The sequence below is a fragment of the Mirounga leonina genome, unplaced genomic scaffold (assembly GCF_011800145.1).
Source record: "Mirounga leonina isolate KUSES-001 unplaced genomic scaffold, KU_Mleo_1.0 Mir_454, whole genome shotgun sequence".
NCBI lineage: Eukaryota > Metazoa > Chordata > Mammalia > Carnivora > Phocidae > Mirounga > Mirounga leonina.
In genome coordinates, this window is record NW_023270763.1 from 15,292,004 (window position 1) to 15,307,059 (window position 15,056).

General features: G+C 45.1%; 1 protein-coding gene across 2 annotated transcripts in view; it reads right to left on the reverse strand.

The window, feature by feature from the left end:
- Window positions 1-587: 587 nt before the first annotated feature.
- Window positions 588-15,056, reverse strand: part of CRCP (CGRP receptor component) — a 53,302-nt gene continuing 38,833 nt past the window's right edge. For both annotated transcript variants that reach the window (XM_034988740.1, XM_034988739.1), the window contains 2 exons: window positions 8,083-8,140; window positions 588-1,782 (listed from right to left, as the gene is read on the reverse strand). In XM_034988740.1, the coding sequence (XP_034844631.1) occupies window positions 1,636-1,782; window positions 8,083-8,140 (205 nt within the window). In that variant the 3' untranslated portion in view covers window positions 588-1,635. The remainder of the gene's footprint in view (window positions 1,783-8,082; window positions 8,141-15,056) is intronic.

Here is a 15,056-nt window from a genome sequence, read left to right on the forward strand (position 1 = left end):
CCTGCTGGGCAGGGAGCCCGATGCGGTACTCGATCCCGGGACTCCAGGATCATGACCTGAGCCGAAGGCAGTTGCTTAACCAACCGAGCCACCCAGGTGCACATTGTACCTTTTAAGTCAGATTTTATTTCTTTCTATCCATGGCAAAACAAACTTCAAAGATTTATACAAATACCAAAAGTTGGCAGTCACTTGGCAACAATCATTAACTAGATTAATCCATTAAGAAAATGCACTGAATACACTCAAGGTTAAAATGAAACAGTGACACAAATATGATGCCTTGACAAATAAATCAACGGTTCTTGGTAAAACTCCCAATACCGAAGAGAGATTTAAAAACAAATGCCCTGCGAATTTGCCTGTAACGAGGTCTCAGCTGATCCTCAGATAATAAGGTTAAGAATGACATCACTGTAACTGGCAGGGGTGGTGGGGAGGTTGAAATAACCTGGGAATTGCAAGGGTGTGGGAAGTAATCCAATTAATAGCAACACCGAAAATACGTAATCTCACAACAAAATGAGTACTGATTTGGAAAATTAATGTCTGTGGGCATTTTCTTCCCCAAAGGGGGAGCAGAGCGAATGTGGGAAATTAATTTTCAGCAATATTCTTAGGACCTAAGGCAACCACACGTCTGGAGCTACTGAACTCTCCAAAGCCTCAGTATCAGCAAGCTTTTCACATGGTCATTGTCCTAATATTTGAAACTGAAAAACGGATGCAACCTTGCCATAGCCAACAAATTCAAATTCTTACTAATCAACCTCTGGTTCTTCATATCCCGTCCCTATCTGAGCCCTTTCCAAAGATGCAAACAAGCTGCCCCTTGTGCAAGTGAAGCTCACCTGGGCTCAAGAGGCGGCGAGCGCCCAGGGCTCCTGTCTCAGGGCAGGAGATGGCAGGTGATCGGAAAGGCAGCCGAGGCAGGACTTCTGTCGCCCCTGTCCGCAGTCTGCTGGGCTGCTTTTCAACTGGAAGGGGCTGGCGCCCTAACACCTCAGACTGAACAGTGAGCTGGTAAAGAACACCCCTGCCAGCAGACCTGAGGAAGGGTTGGCCAGGCAGCTCTTCTCTCATCTTCGATGTTCTCGAGGACAAGCTGCCTCTAAGGTGAGCCAAGTTCAGTGGCTCCTTCTGACCTAGAGCAACTATGTGCCGCTCTGGGAGTTTCTAGCCATCTAACCGGATTCTCCTCACTCAGCTCTCGCCCCAACAGCGCTCGGCGCCCCTGTCTGGGAAGCTCCTAGGGAAGCAGATGAAACTCATTAGGACATAGCCCATCAAAGGCAACACAAGGGTTCCAGCAGCTGTGTACGGGGCCCTGCCCGCCACTGAGGCAAAGGCCACAGAAGAAATATTTTTACCACAGAGGGCTGCACAGTCATTGTCCTCTTTGACTCTGTCCTCTCTCTAGCTCTCTGCCCTGACAGCCTCAGTCTGTCTTCACCATGTTTCATCTCCCAGAGGCACGAGTACTTCTTTTTAGCTTATTTTTGTGATTTCTCCAACCAACCATGAAATCAGGCCTGTTGGGATAGAGGGTAAGACCAATTGAACAATCCTCTGGATAGCTGAGAAATGGCTGCTGGGCTTTTCAGTTTCATGAGGCGGTTAGGCCGGCTGTGTCCTCTATGCTGGGTCCTCTTCATCCATCGCCACGTCATCCGTGTTTTTCTTCTGTTCAGCCTCTGGCCCTGCAGGCAGAATGCTTGTGACCGTGTGGAGGAGGGCTTCGATCTGCTCCTCTGTGAGCCGTTCTTCACTCTCTTCTACCATCTGCAGAAGAAAACCTCTAAGGGTTACAGATGAGCTGCACAGGCGGAGTCCCCCTCACCTTCCCCACCCATGCTGTTCCCAGTCCGCTGGCCTCTGGCATGCCGAGCTCGGGGCCTGGCTCCAGAGCACCCTCGGGTCTCTGGGTCCTCTCCATCCTGGCTCCAAGGGAGGCAAAAGCCAGCTCCAATTCCTATGCGACTGCTCAAAATGGGTTGGGGCAAAAAGCAAGTTGCAGGTTAGCATTTTTCTTCAAAGAAATAGAAAACCCAGGGGCACCTGGGTGGCTGAGTCTTTAATCGTCTGCTCAGGTCATTTTCCCCGGGTCTTGGGATCAAGCCCCACATCAGGCTCCCTGCCCCGCGGGAAGCCTGCTTCTCCCTCTCCCACTCCCCCTGCTTGTGTTCCCTCTCTCGCTGTCTCTCTCTGTGTCAAAAAATAAATAAAAATCTTGGGGCGCCTGGGTGGCTCAGTCGTTAAGCGTCTGCCTTCAGCTCAGGTCATGATCCCAGGGTCCTGGGATCAAGCCCCGCATCGGGCTCCCTGCTCTGCGGGAAGCCTGCTTCTCCCTCTCCCACTCCCCCTGCTGTGTTCCTGCTCTCACTATTTCTCTCTCTGTCAAATAAATAAATAAAATCTTTAAAAATAAATAAATAAATAAATAAATAAAAATCTTAAAAAAAAAAAAAAAGAAAACCCTACCAGTTCTATACCCATCCACGTGCACACACAAATATGTTGTATGTGCAAAGAAAACTCACCTCTGGGGGGTGAAATGGCACTTTACATACTTTTGTATTTCACAAGCACAGCTGTAACTCACGAATTAGATCAACAACTCATCTGACGATTGCTCACTGCGTGCCAAGTGGTTTATCTATTTTTCCCTCATCCCCACCCCTGCCCCCCACTAACAGCTCTTTAGGGAGCTCATGTGCCTGACTGCACACAGCACTTCATATCTGTTATTTCTTTTAAGGCTCACAACAATTCTGGCAAAGGACAGATTGAGAATCCAAGCCAGGCCTGCCCAACACTAACACCAACGATCAATCTAACACACATCATGTGGTCCTGGTCATTTTCTGGAAATGTGGGGCAAGAGTCTGATGAGTGATGGCTGGAAAATGATCCCTCGATGCCTCACTAAATTAGGTCCACTTAAAGCCTAGTCTAACAAGTCCTGGAAATCTACACATGGACGATCCACAATTATGAGCCAGTTTTCTTAGCCTCACCTCTAGTTCTTGATACATTAATGAATACATAATCAACAATGTTTTGTTTTTTTTAAAGATTTTGTTTATTTATTTGACAGAGAGAGCCAGAGAGCACAAGCAGGGGGAATGGCAGAGGGAGAGGGAGAAGCAGGCTCCCCACTGAGCAGGGAGCCCGACGCGGGGCTCGATCCCAGGACTCTGGGATCATGACCTGAGCTGAAGGCAGACGCTTAACCATCTGAGCCACCCGAGCGCCCCGTCAACAATGTTTTTAAGGGTAATATACAGGCAGGCAAATTACTTACCCATGTTCACTTAGTGACACCAGCTATCTATCACAGCTAAAGGTGTCCAGGGTTCTGTTCTGTGGCATTTCCCACAGCAATCTCTGAAATCTGGCAACTAAGACCAAGAGGAATTCCACAAAGAAATCCTATCAGATTTAAGTAAAACAAGATGACAGGCTAGGCTTACAACCCTGAAGAGGATTTCAGTCTGACTGCCTCACTTTACAGACAACAGTAGAGAAGCTAATTAAGTCAGGTGATGTGGCCAAGATCACATCACAAACTCCTGGCAAACCATCCGTCTCTTCATTCACCTAGGTCCAAAAATGTTTCTACAACCAGAGAATAATCCTGAGTGTTCTAGGGTGGAGAAGCTCCTGAGTGAACCAACGGGGCTACTTCCTATCATGCTGTGAAATAAAATGACCATTTCCTAAAGATTCAAAGGCTCCGTAAAATGTAACCTCTACTGAACAAGAAATAATCCTCAAAAACCCATTTTTTAGGGCGCCTGGGTGGCTCAGTTGGTTAAGCGACTGCCTTCGGCTCAGGTCATGATCCTGGAGTCCCTGGATCGAGTCCCGCATCGGGCTCCCTGCTCAGCGGGGGGTCTGCTTCTCCCTCTGACCCTTCCCCTCTCATGCTCTCTGTCTCTCATTCTCTCTCTCGCAAATAAAAAAAAAAACAAAAAACCCATTTTTTAAAACCAGACATGCAAAATTAGGGTGTGTAAAAGGAAGTAATCTAACATAGACTGCCTCCAAAATATGCAGGAGTTGGAAAGGGGTATATCCGATTTGATTATTTAATCCTAAGAAAAGATGATCTCCATTTGAGAGAGGAATGTCTCCAAATATATAAACTGGCACGTGCAGTTGATTATGAACTGTTTCCTGACTCAGGGGAAGCGGGAAAGGAGATTCAGACTAGTCTCAGGACAATGACAACCTCCCACCAGTATTTGCACAGGGGCTTTCCCAGAATCACTGCCACCAGAGCTTCTCAAGCATGCGGTCCATAAAGTCAGGCCAATTTAGAGATGAGTAAGTGCAGGCTCAGCATTATGAAGAAAACCTGATGTGGGTCTCACAGCAAGTAGTGTAAGGTCTTTTGACTTTGGATTCCAGCTCTTTCTAGAACACCATACCTCTATTCTTTCCTCTCGCAGAGATGCAGACTAGAGTCCACTGGTTTGAAAGAATTTAGTTATATGACTTCTGAGAGGCCTTCATTTTTATTTTTTTATTTTTATTTTTCGTTAAGATTTTATTTATTTCTTTGACAGAGAGAGCAGCAGTGAGAGAGGGAACACAAGCAGGGGGAGTGGGAGAGGGAGAAGCAGGCTTTCCGTGGAGCAGGGAGCCCGATGCAGGGCTCGATCCCAGGACCCTGGGATCATGACCTGAGCCGAAGGCAGGCGCTTAACGACTGAGCCACCCAGGTGCCCCGAGAGGCCTTCATTTTTAGAAAACCAAATACAGAAGACTTGAACAGGCCATCTTCTTGCATTCTGATCTCTGGGTCTGGCAGATGCAACAATGATCAGGCGTCAGCTAAATGTGTTCATGGCAAGAAGAAGCTTCCATCAGCACACAACCCTCAGGGTCAGAAACTTTGCTTTTCAAACTAACATTCCCAGTCACAGCAAGAAAACAACTTCATTAAGCAAAATGAACACATATACACAAAAAAGAAACTTTTCAGAAACCAAAAACTTACTAACCCCTCTTGGATCAAGGCAAAATGATACTAACTGTATTACTCTTCACCTTTTCTTCCCAACACAGAAGAAACAGCTCAAATAAAGAAATGTAAAGCACCAACTCAATGTTCTCAAACACCCAATGTTTCAAGTTGTTCGGAATATAAGGGCGAATGAAATGTAAAAATCCCAAGTATTTGCAGATGTGTCAACAATAAATTTTTATCACATACAAAGGCCATATCAATTCCTAGGGGCTGTCAAACTGGGCTGCTAATACTCCAAAAATGGTTTTTTCTCATTCTAAGCCATCAAGGCTAACTTCCTACTTTATCCAAAACAACAAAACAACTCAAACCTAATAACTATGGACACTTCTAGCTATCTGACCCAGAATGTTTCACTTAATCTCTGTAAATTTCAATTTTCTCTAATGTAAAATGAAAGTAATGCCTACAGTAAGGACTAAATGAGAACATATAGTGTTTTGTAAGCCATAAAACTCTACCTAATCCAAGACATTTTATAATCACTAACTTTTTTTTTAAAGATTTTATTTATTTGACAGAGAGAGAGAGACAGTGAGAGAGGGAACACAAGCAGGGGGAGTGGGAGAAGGAGAAGCAGGCTTCCCGCCGAGCAGGGAGCCCGATGCGGGGCTCGATCCCAGGACCCTGGGATCATGACCTGAGCTGAAGGCAGACGCTTTAACGACTGAGCCACCCAGGCGCCCCAATAATCACTAACTTATAACAGACATATATGGTAGTGCTGTTCAGGACAGTGACTTGTGAGGTCATGAGGTTCACTGTCCTGTCTTCAGGCCAGAGAGCTCACAAACTGACCCGAATGAATACACAACAGAGAGTGGCAGAAATCACAGAAGCTGGTGGCCTCCTCATTTCTTCAGACTGAGGCTCACAACAAATCATGGCTGAGGTATAAATAAAAAAAGCTACAGCCTCCAAAACTGAACACTAATAAATGCTGGATGCTGAAAATACTTCTGGGACACGGGGAGAATAAATGGCTGTAAGGTTAATGCAGGGAAATTCTCAAGTCCTCTGTACTTCAAACCTGTGTGAAAACCTCATTTCTTATCCCTCTCTTGGGAGAAGAGATACTGCGACAAGCCTTGGTAAATGTTTTGCTACCCTTTGTAGCCAAATCCCAGGCTGGGGAAAATCTGACTATAAAATGATCCGACTGCTGGGAAACAACATACACAGTATTTATCAAGACCTACTACTCACCTGTGAAAAGGAGAAAAAGAATAGTCTCAGGGGACGCCACACATATCTTTCTTCTCTCTATGCAAAGCACATGGCTTGGAGGAAAGTAAGGCTTTGAGTCAGACAGACCCAACTAGCCACTCACTAGCAAAGACTACGGTGAAGGCATCGAAGGTGACATATACAAAGCCCACTGCATATAGTGGGCACTCTTTGGCATTCTTTTTTTTTTTTTTTTTATTCTTATGTTAATCCCCATACATTACATCATTAGTTTTAGATGAAGTGTTCCATGATTCATTGTAGTGGGCACTCTTAATAGCAGCTAATCGTACCGTAATGATAGAGCTTTCTACGGGCTCTGGGATGAGGTCACGCTAATCCTCATCTCCTCTCTCCATCTGTCATTAAGCCATGAATAACATATGTTGCTGATTAAAGTTGGAGGAGACAGGACATGTGATCTTTAACCCAGAGGGACATGGATTAGTTTCTTGCTGATTTGTTTTTTCTTTTCTAAGCTGAATCTCCAACACAGTTGAAAGCATCAGAATAAGGGTTCAAAAAAAAGGGATCTCTATTTAGCCTGAAGCCCAGTTCCCCCAGAAAATCACCCTTTATGGGAGGAATTTTTCTAATTTAATTTGGGTGCATTTTGAAGGACAGAAACAACACTGGGAAGACAATAAAAGTTTTAGTCAAAAATTAAGTGCCCCGTGAACCTTTAAAAAAGGGTCCTTTTTAAAGCAACTCTAAACATCATAGGTATTTTTGGCTACTTTCTTCCACAAATTTCTGAAGGAACTTTGACAAAGGATAAGTATTTCTAAAACTGACTTTGCAAACTCCTTAATTCTCATTTTGTTAATTCTCCAATCAGTTTTCTTACTGTCAGTTAAATGGCCTGCCTAATATTTGGAGCTTAACAGTGTTGTCTGCCCTCTGCAGCAGAGGGAAACTGCCCCAGGACACCAACACAGCAACTGCTCAGTTTGTCTCACTGGGCCTCATTTTCATATTCTCCTTAGACCATGTGTGGCTTCTACTCTGGCTGCCTCGCACAATTCTAAAGCTTTATGCTGCGATTGCTGTGTAGACTGTGCAATGAGGAGAATCCACTGAATGGTGGTATGCACGGAAACAAGATGATCGAGTCTGTGGTTTTAGGACGTGAACGCTGACCGCGGTGGAGAAGGTGGACTGGACGAGCCAGACTGAGGCAGGGATGACGAGAGAGGACAACCGCGAGAGCCACACTGAGAAATGACAAATGAACACAGTGCAGCAGGGAGAGTAGAGAGAACAAGGGAAGACAGAAGCAACAGAACCTGGAGACTAATGCATCTGAGATCAAAGGCAGAGAATGACTTCCAGGTGTCTGGCTTGGGAAACTGGGCCAGGAGGCTGAGTGAGAAAGAGAGCATGGGGGGAAGTGCATTTGTGCTCTGTGAGCCAAGAACAGAAACAGGAAGAGTAGGGTCGAAGGGTGGGAGTCAGGGAGGAGAAATTCTGCCAGAGTCATGGTGAGTCTACTGTCTTCATACAACATCTGGTTGGCAATAACCCCTGCAGGAAAGCAATGGCCAGAATGGGGCAGGACATCAAGGGAGACAAAGAGCTGCTGAGACGCAGGCCCAAACCCTAAGGAAGGAACTAAATTTCCTCTAGTCTTCTACTTTCTCTAAGTCCATACTAACTAGGATCAAACTGGTGAGGTCTCCTTTCACTGACGAAATGGGGGTAGTCGGGCAGTCTTTTCAAGAAACGGCAGTTCCAGCCTTGTCTGTTCTCAGTCTTTATTACCCTTCCTCCCTCTCAGATCCAGAAACCAATCCCCTCACGTTCAAGCCTCCCTCACTCACCAGCTGGATCTCAACAGCAGTCATAGGCCTGTGATTCAGCAGCTGAAGCTTTTCGGCTCTGTCAAAAGAAAAGTACAAAGCATTTGAAACTCTTATTCCCTTCAGAATCCTGAGTCTTGACCAAGCTGTTTAGAGAACACTGTGTCAGATAACAAATGGGAGAACCAGCTGGAACATGGCCTTCAGTTTCTTCAACTGTAAAATGAGAGAATGGGAATAGGAGAGCCTATGTCAGAGACTCTTAGAGGGTACAAATGTGCATTAGAATCCTAAAAACAACAGAGGTATGGATTAAAAGAAATATAACAAATAGTAGAGGTGCAGTGTTAATAAATTTTATCTGAAAAATACGAAGAAAATAACTTTCTTAATCCAGATTATAGAAAGTAAAGATTAATAAAATAATCTTGGTTGGTTGGTATCACTTAGACATGGCTGAGAATTCCTTTTTGAGATTAATATTAAACATCAGATTTTGACTTGTTATCTTCGAAACAAAAACCAGGACTAGAAGGGGGCAGGGGGCTCATGTATAGAGGTATAAGACACAGTCCTCTGCCCAAAGAGTTCACAATCCAGTTGGGGAAAGAAGACAAATACAAGCAAATTTTAACAAACATGCAAGTAACAGTTGAAGGCAATAATTATCACCTGTCACAAGGTAATATCTAGCTCATTGCTAAAGGGGTGGCTGAAATGTGTGGACTCTCCAAGGTGATATAGGACTTAAAAGAAAAAAAGAACTTATTCAGTTACCACCCCTGTGCAGGTAACAATTTCTAAGTTTCCCCTCTCAGTCTGACCTGGGAGCTCCAGATTCATCTTTCAGTTCAACTCAGTAAATACTTGTTGAGCTTAAAGACATTCTGAAATAAACAGATGAATGAGCCACAGGCCCACAGCTGCATCTGGAGAAGCAGCACATGAGCCAGCCTCCCTATGCCTCGGTCTCACCATCTGTAAAACAGGAATGATAACAGAACTTAATATCTCACCAGGGGGTTAGGAGGGATGAACATCTTTCCATTTATAGTGCCAGCAGCTACCATTTATTGCTCACTTCCCATATGGCAGGCACATTGAACCCTCAGACTTAATCGACGCTGAGATGGTAAATAACTTGCCCAAGGTTACACAGCTAGTAAATGGCAGAGCTGGGACTCGGCCATCAAAGCTTCAAAGCTCATGTTCTTAACCATCTGCTTCTAGTATTCAGTATTCAAAATGATGACGGTCACAAAGCTATTTCTCCACAAATGGCAGTCATCAGGAAGGCACTTGTAATTAAGTTCTACTCCTAATCCCCCAAACATTTACTCTAGACTTAAAGATGACTTCACAGAGGAGGAAACCCTTGCACTGGGCCCTGAAGGGTTTTCTAGGCAAAACGATGGAGGAATGGACAGGCAGGGCAGGAACAGCCTAAGTAAAAGACCAGAAGAACAAAAATTACGGAGTTTTAGGAAATGGCTGCATGAGAGGCTGTGGGACATGAGGCTGGGTCATCAGGACAAGACCACATGGGCCCCAACTACAAGGCTGCACGTGACTCTGCGGACACCTAAAAGCAACCAAGGAAAGGAGTGATATGCTCTCAGGTAAGAAAAAATGAGGCAGGGCTGGCAATGAGCTGGACATGTGAAATGCTCCTGGTTACCCTCAGGTATAGTCAACAGGACCTGACGCCTCAGCTGGGTGGGGACAGGGTGAAGGAAGAGAAGAGTCAGGGCTCAGTGTCAGGTTTTCAGCCTGTTTGGGAAAAATATATTACTTGAAATCTGAATTCGAGTTTGTGGTGCTTCTGGAACAACGAAGAGATCTCTGTTCAGCCATTTGTCTAGTTTTAGTTTTAGTTCTAGTGTGACCTAGAACTAAAGAAAAAGACCAGAGCTGGATGTGTTAGCAAGGAGTTTTACAAAACCATGGGAGTGGATATCACAGTCCACAGACCAACTACAGAGTAAGTGAAGACCCAGGACAGGGCACCATAAAGCACCTCCAGTCAGGGGTCTGAGAGAGAAGGTGGTGAAGGAGGAGCAAAAAGAGGCAAAGAAAACCTAGGAGAGTGGTGTTAGGGAAATCAAGAGAGGAAAAGCTCTGGGAAGAGGGTATTAGCAACAATGTCATGCTGAAGGGTGGGAAAGTAGGTTGACAGTATAGAAGTCACTGGATTTGCCAAAAAAGAGGGCACCAGTGGCCTGTGCAAGTAGTTTGATGGGATGACAGTGATGGTGACACCTGGATTGTGGGGACTGGGGATTGTGGAGAAAATAACCTTTATTTTTTCTGTAATGTAGTGTCACCACTTTATTAAAATCTTCAAAACAGTCTTTATTCTACATTTTGAGTATAAAAAATCCACAAGTGCGCCACAGTGCAAAGAGAAACATACAACAGAGAATTTCCATAATAATTAATGGCATAGCCAAACACTACACGTACAGAACACAATATTTAGATGAACTGAAATTATAAGATAAAGCCCAATTTCCGAAAACAAAAATCAAAGTACTAAGGATCCCAAACATTCTTAACCCTAATGAGATTTCACTGGACTCAAATCACTTGGAGGTGAGGCATTCACAATATGACCCCATTAACCCAGCTCAGGAATTCTTGGGAGCCATGAGTGGCTGCATCAGGCAGGCTGACAACACATGGCAACCAAATTTTGATGTGAAAATTCCCCTTTATTTGACTCTAAAGTTTTTTGACTTTTGAAAGGCATCCTTTTGAAAGGCTTTTGAAAGGCATTCTCCTCACTGCCCCTCAGATTTTAAACAAACTTGTTTTCAGTACAGTTTGTATTGATGTTCTTTGTTCAACTGAACCCCAGTTTTTCTGGCACCAAAGCAAATTTAGGTTTGGCTCATGTCTGATGAAACAACCTATGAGGAGGGTCTAAGAGGCAGATGCAATAGCAGAAGCAATGGGGTCTGTGCTTAGGGTACCGAAGGGGTTTCAGAGGATCTTTGTGAAAGGCTAGTTAAAAGACAGCACGCGGGGAGATGTGCAAGGAGAGAAGGAAGTTAGTCTGATTGGCCTGTCCCGCAACTCTGATTCAATGGAGAATGTCGGGAGGGAATAGAAGACAAGGTTTGAGGGTGGGACATGGGGCAAAGGATGGAAAGGCAAAGTCAGACAACTAAAGCGTTTTACTTATGACATGTACTATAAATCAAAGACTTAAAGGAGACTAAAGACCAATCAGAGTCATTTGGCAACTTTAATTCTTAGGAAGAAGAAAGTTCCCTCCAAGCCTAATTTGATATTTCATTACTAAAAGCAAAGACCAGTGTGGTATAGTATAATTCCGGAGGAATTTAAGGAAGATCCTTAGGGCTGCTTCGCCTACATTAGTTTATGAATGGCTACCTCCCCTACATCAAAATGCTTCAGGGAGATACTGATTACCATAATATGGTGTCTCATTAAATTTGAAAAGTGTCCAAAAGTTTGGGCACCAGAAAGACCCCCACAAGAGGTGTCTGAAGTGAAACGTGAGATTGACAGGACGAAAGCAGCTAAACTGCGACAGTGCCGAAGGTACGTGAGGTCCTTCCCAGCACTGGTGGTCTGGTTCCTCACCAGATCCTGGAGCTACCATCTAAGCCACCCATGAAGAGGTTCCCCTTCCACTGGGTTCCAAGGACACTGGCTTCCTGCGTGACTGTAGGCTGAGCAGCCCTGGGAAGGCATCCTGGGGGTGGAGGAGGAGTGCTGCCAGTAGCCCCAGCTCTGAATCTGGTACCTGCCAAATACCCTCCTTCCACCAGCATTGCTGAACCAGGTGGACAGATGGGACCCAGTGGATAAGAAGCCACGGGGATTGCGGAGCCTAAAGGGCCAAAAGCCACAGTCTAGGCCCTGGGAAGATACAGTGAGGTGCGAGGGAAAGCAGCTGATGTGGCAGGGACTGGGGCAGGCTGTGGATGCACCAAGCTCAAGCAACAGAGCTCTGAGTGGGCAGATGGAGCATCAGCACAGGCGGAGCCCGAGAAGACACGAGGTCTGAGGGTACACTGGACGCCCGCAAGGCTGCACACGGTAGCCTGGCCATGTTAGATACGGACCTTGCCTGCTCACAGTGGTTATGGGTCTGGTTCTGCTCAGCATCACAGTCCAAAATAACCTCTTGACAGGTAGAAGTAAAAGAGCAATTACAGCCTGAGGAGGGTAGGTTCTGGAGGGACACTGGAGCATGTTGGCCAGCTAAGGAGATAAGCTGAGGAAAGACTGAAATTATAGGGGAGAAAGGGAAAAAGACCCTCAGAAAAACAAAAGTCCAAAGTTTCAGCGAAGAGGCTCATCATGTTCCACTGAGACCACAGCAATGTGGTGGGGCTGGCGGGGGGGGGAGCAAATCTGAAGGGATATGAAGGGAAAGGAGTTCATTTTGGATAATTTTCTCAGTGAAGCAGAAGTGAAGTTACCATCTGGGAGGTTAGGATGGGACCAGGAATAAGACCAGCAAGCAGGTTTGTTTGTTTGTGAGAGAGAGAAAAGGAGAGGGAGGAGCCCATTGCTGGGCTCAATCCCAGGATCCTGAGATCCTTTTTTTTTTTTTTTTTTTTAAGATTTTTATTTATTTGTCAGAGAGCGCACAAGCAGGGGGAGTTGCAGGCAGAGGGAGAGACACCCTACTGAGCAAGGAGCCTGACGCAGGACTCGACCCCAGGACCCTGAGATCTTGACCCCAGGACCCTGAGATCTTGTCCCGAACCGAAATCAGATGCTTAACCAACTGAGCCAGCCAGGCGCCCCCAAAGCAGTTTTAAAGATCCAACTGAGCTGGAAAATATGAACCCTCATTCTAAATAAAATTATTTATTTTAACCATCATTACCCAACAGTATGAATAAAGAATAGAGAAAGAGCAGGAATAGAGAAAAAATATAGCTGAATAAATGAGCATCTCTGCTACAAATCAGTCAAACAATGGAACTCAGTTCATTGACCGGTCATTATCCTGCTAGGCTCTGAACTGTTGGAAATGTTCCTACACTTAAACAAAAGGATCTTGAAAGTCTTCTAGCAACAAAAACACTCACAGCTGCTCCCTCAAAAAGCCCACTTGGAGTCAAACCAGCCAAGTTCTCTGCTCCCACATTCAAGGAGCTGAGCACGGCAGGAGCAAAATCACAGAACCACACTCACTGCAGGCTCTGGTTTGAGGGGGCGGAGATTACAAACATTCCCCTCACTTCATAATCAAGCCTATTTTTATTGTCTCTACTATCTCCCCTTTACTTTTCAACTCACTGCACTTTAGATCCTGCCCCAACTGATCACCAAAACTCTTCTTGGCATAGGGCCCGGTGACTTCCATGTGGACAACTTTAGTGGATGTTTCTCTGTCCTGTTCGACCCTGTCTCTGTGATATCTGACACTGTTGATCACTCCTCCTTAAAACTATCTACCCCTGCGGCTTCCACAACACCATTCTTTCCTGATTCTCCTGTCCGACTAGTCCTTCATCTCTTTCCAGGCTTATTCTTCTGCTGCTTGCTTCTGTAGCATTCCCATGGTGCCATCTTTCACCTTCTGACCCCCCTTACTGAGTTCCTCATCCAAACCTCACAATCTCATCCGCTACTATAGGTTTCAGGCAAGAAGTCCATGTTTTCATGCTATGTGACCTAAGCTCCAGATCTCTGTAACCAACTGCCGCCTGGATATCTCCTCCTAAACACCTCAGACACACTTCAAGTTCAACACATCCCCAAGTGATCTGACTATCCTTTCCTACACACCAGCTCCATTCTCTCAACTTCTCATCTTGGTAAAGACGGCAAACACCCAGGCCAGAAACCTGAGGGTCATCCTTGACTCCTCCCTCTTACCCTCTGCCACGATCAAGTCACTGAGAATTAGTAACTGTTTCTTTTTTTAAAGATTGTTTCTTTCAAGCTATCCATCCCCTCCTCACCATTTCTATAAGCCATAATTCTTCTTGGTTAGAGGACAATGGCCTCTATCCCCAGGGGTCTGCCACTTTTTAAACCTACTTTCACTTACAAATGAAGTATCTTTTAAAAGATGAAAATCTGGCCACCTCATTATCCTGCTTGTAATCCTCTCATTGTCCCCACAGGTTTTGATATGAATTTGAATTTCCTTAGTTCAGTCTCCAGAACACCCTGAAATCTGGTATTTGCCAATCTCTCTAGGTTCGTATGCCTTTGCTTTCCCTATGCACTTATATCCCAATTAAACGAAACTAAACACTGCACAGAGAAGCATCAGGCTACTTCTTGATTCTGTGCCTTAGCACATCCTGTTCCCTCTGCTCAGAGAGAACAAACTCACCTGCACCTGGCTGACTCTTCCTTTACGTTAAAACCCAGTGTCAACCTCCCAGAGACAAAATGATATACTCAAATTCTGACACTTCAGTGTCTCTCTACTATGACCCTCCTACCATAGCACTTACATTGTATTCATCTTTGTATCCCCCAAATAGAGACAAAGCTGGAAGATAGATTAAAGAAAGAGTTAGGCAGGACTGACTTTCAGGAAAAGTACAAAGAGACAACTGTTGAACACTGGGGAGACCTGGGGCAGGATTCCATGCTCTGAAAGCAGACAGGGTAACCACACGCCAGATAGTAGGGAAACCTGAAAACCCATCCATCTTCTCTGAGCTTTGTTGGCTCTAGAAGTACATCCCAAATATGGTGCCAAATCCCAAGAGTAATCTGTGTACAGAAGAGTCCCTTTTAGGGACTCAAAGTTATTTACAAACCTATCTAAGCTGGGTCTCAAAGGCAGGTCCTCTATTCCTGGCAAACATAGTTGTACATCTTAGGGAGGAGATCTCAGGATGAGAGCCGGGGCTGTAAGCCAGGCTGCAGTTCTTAAGAACTAAATGCCTCAAGCAAAAATTAAATGATTAAAGAACCAAATGCTTTGGGGAATGAACATACTATAGAAAAATAACAGGACTTAAGTGTTCAAGTGCCTTCGAGTTGAG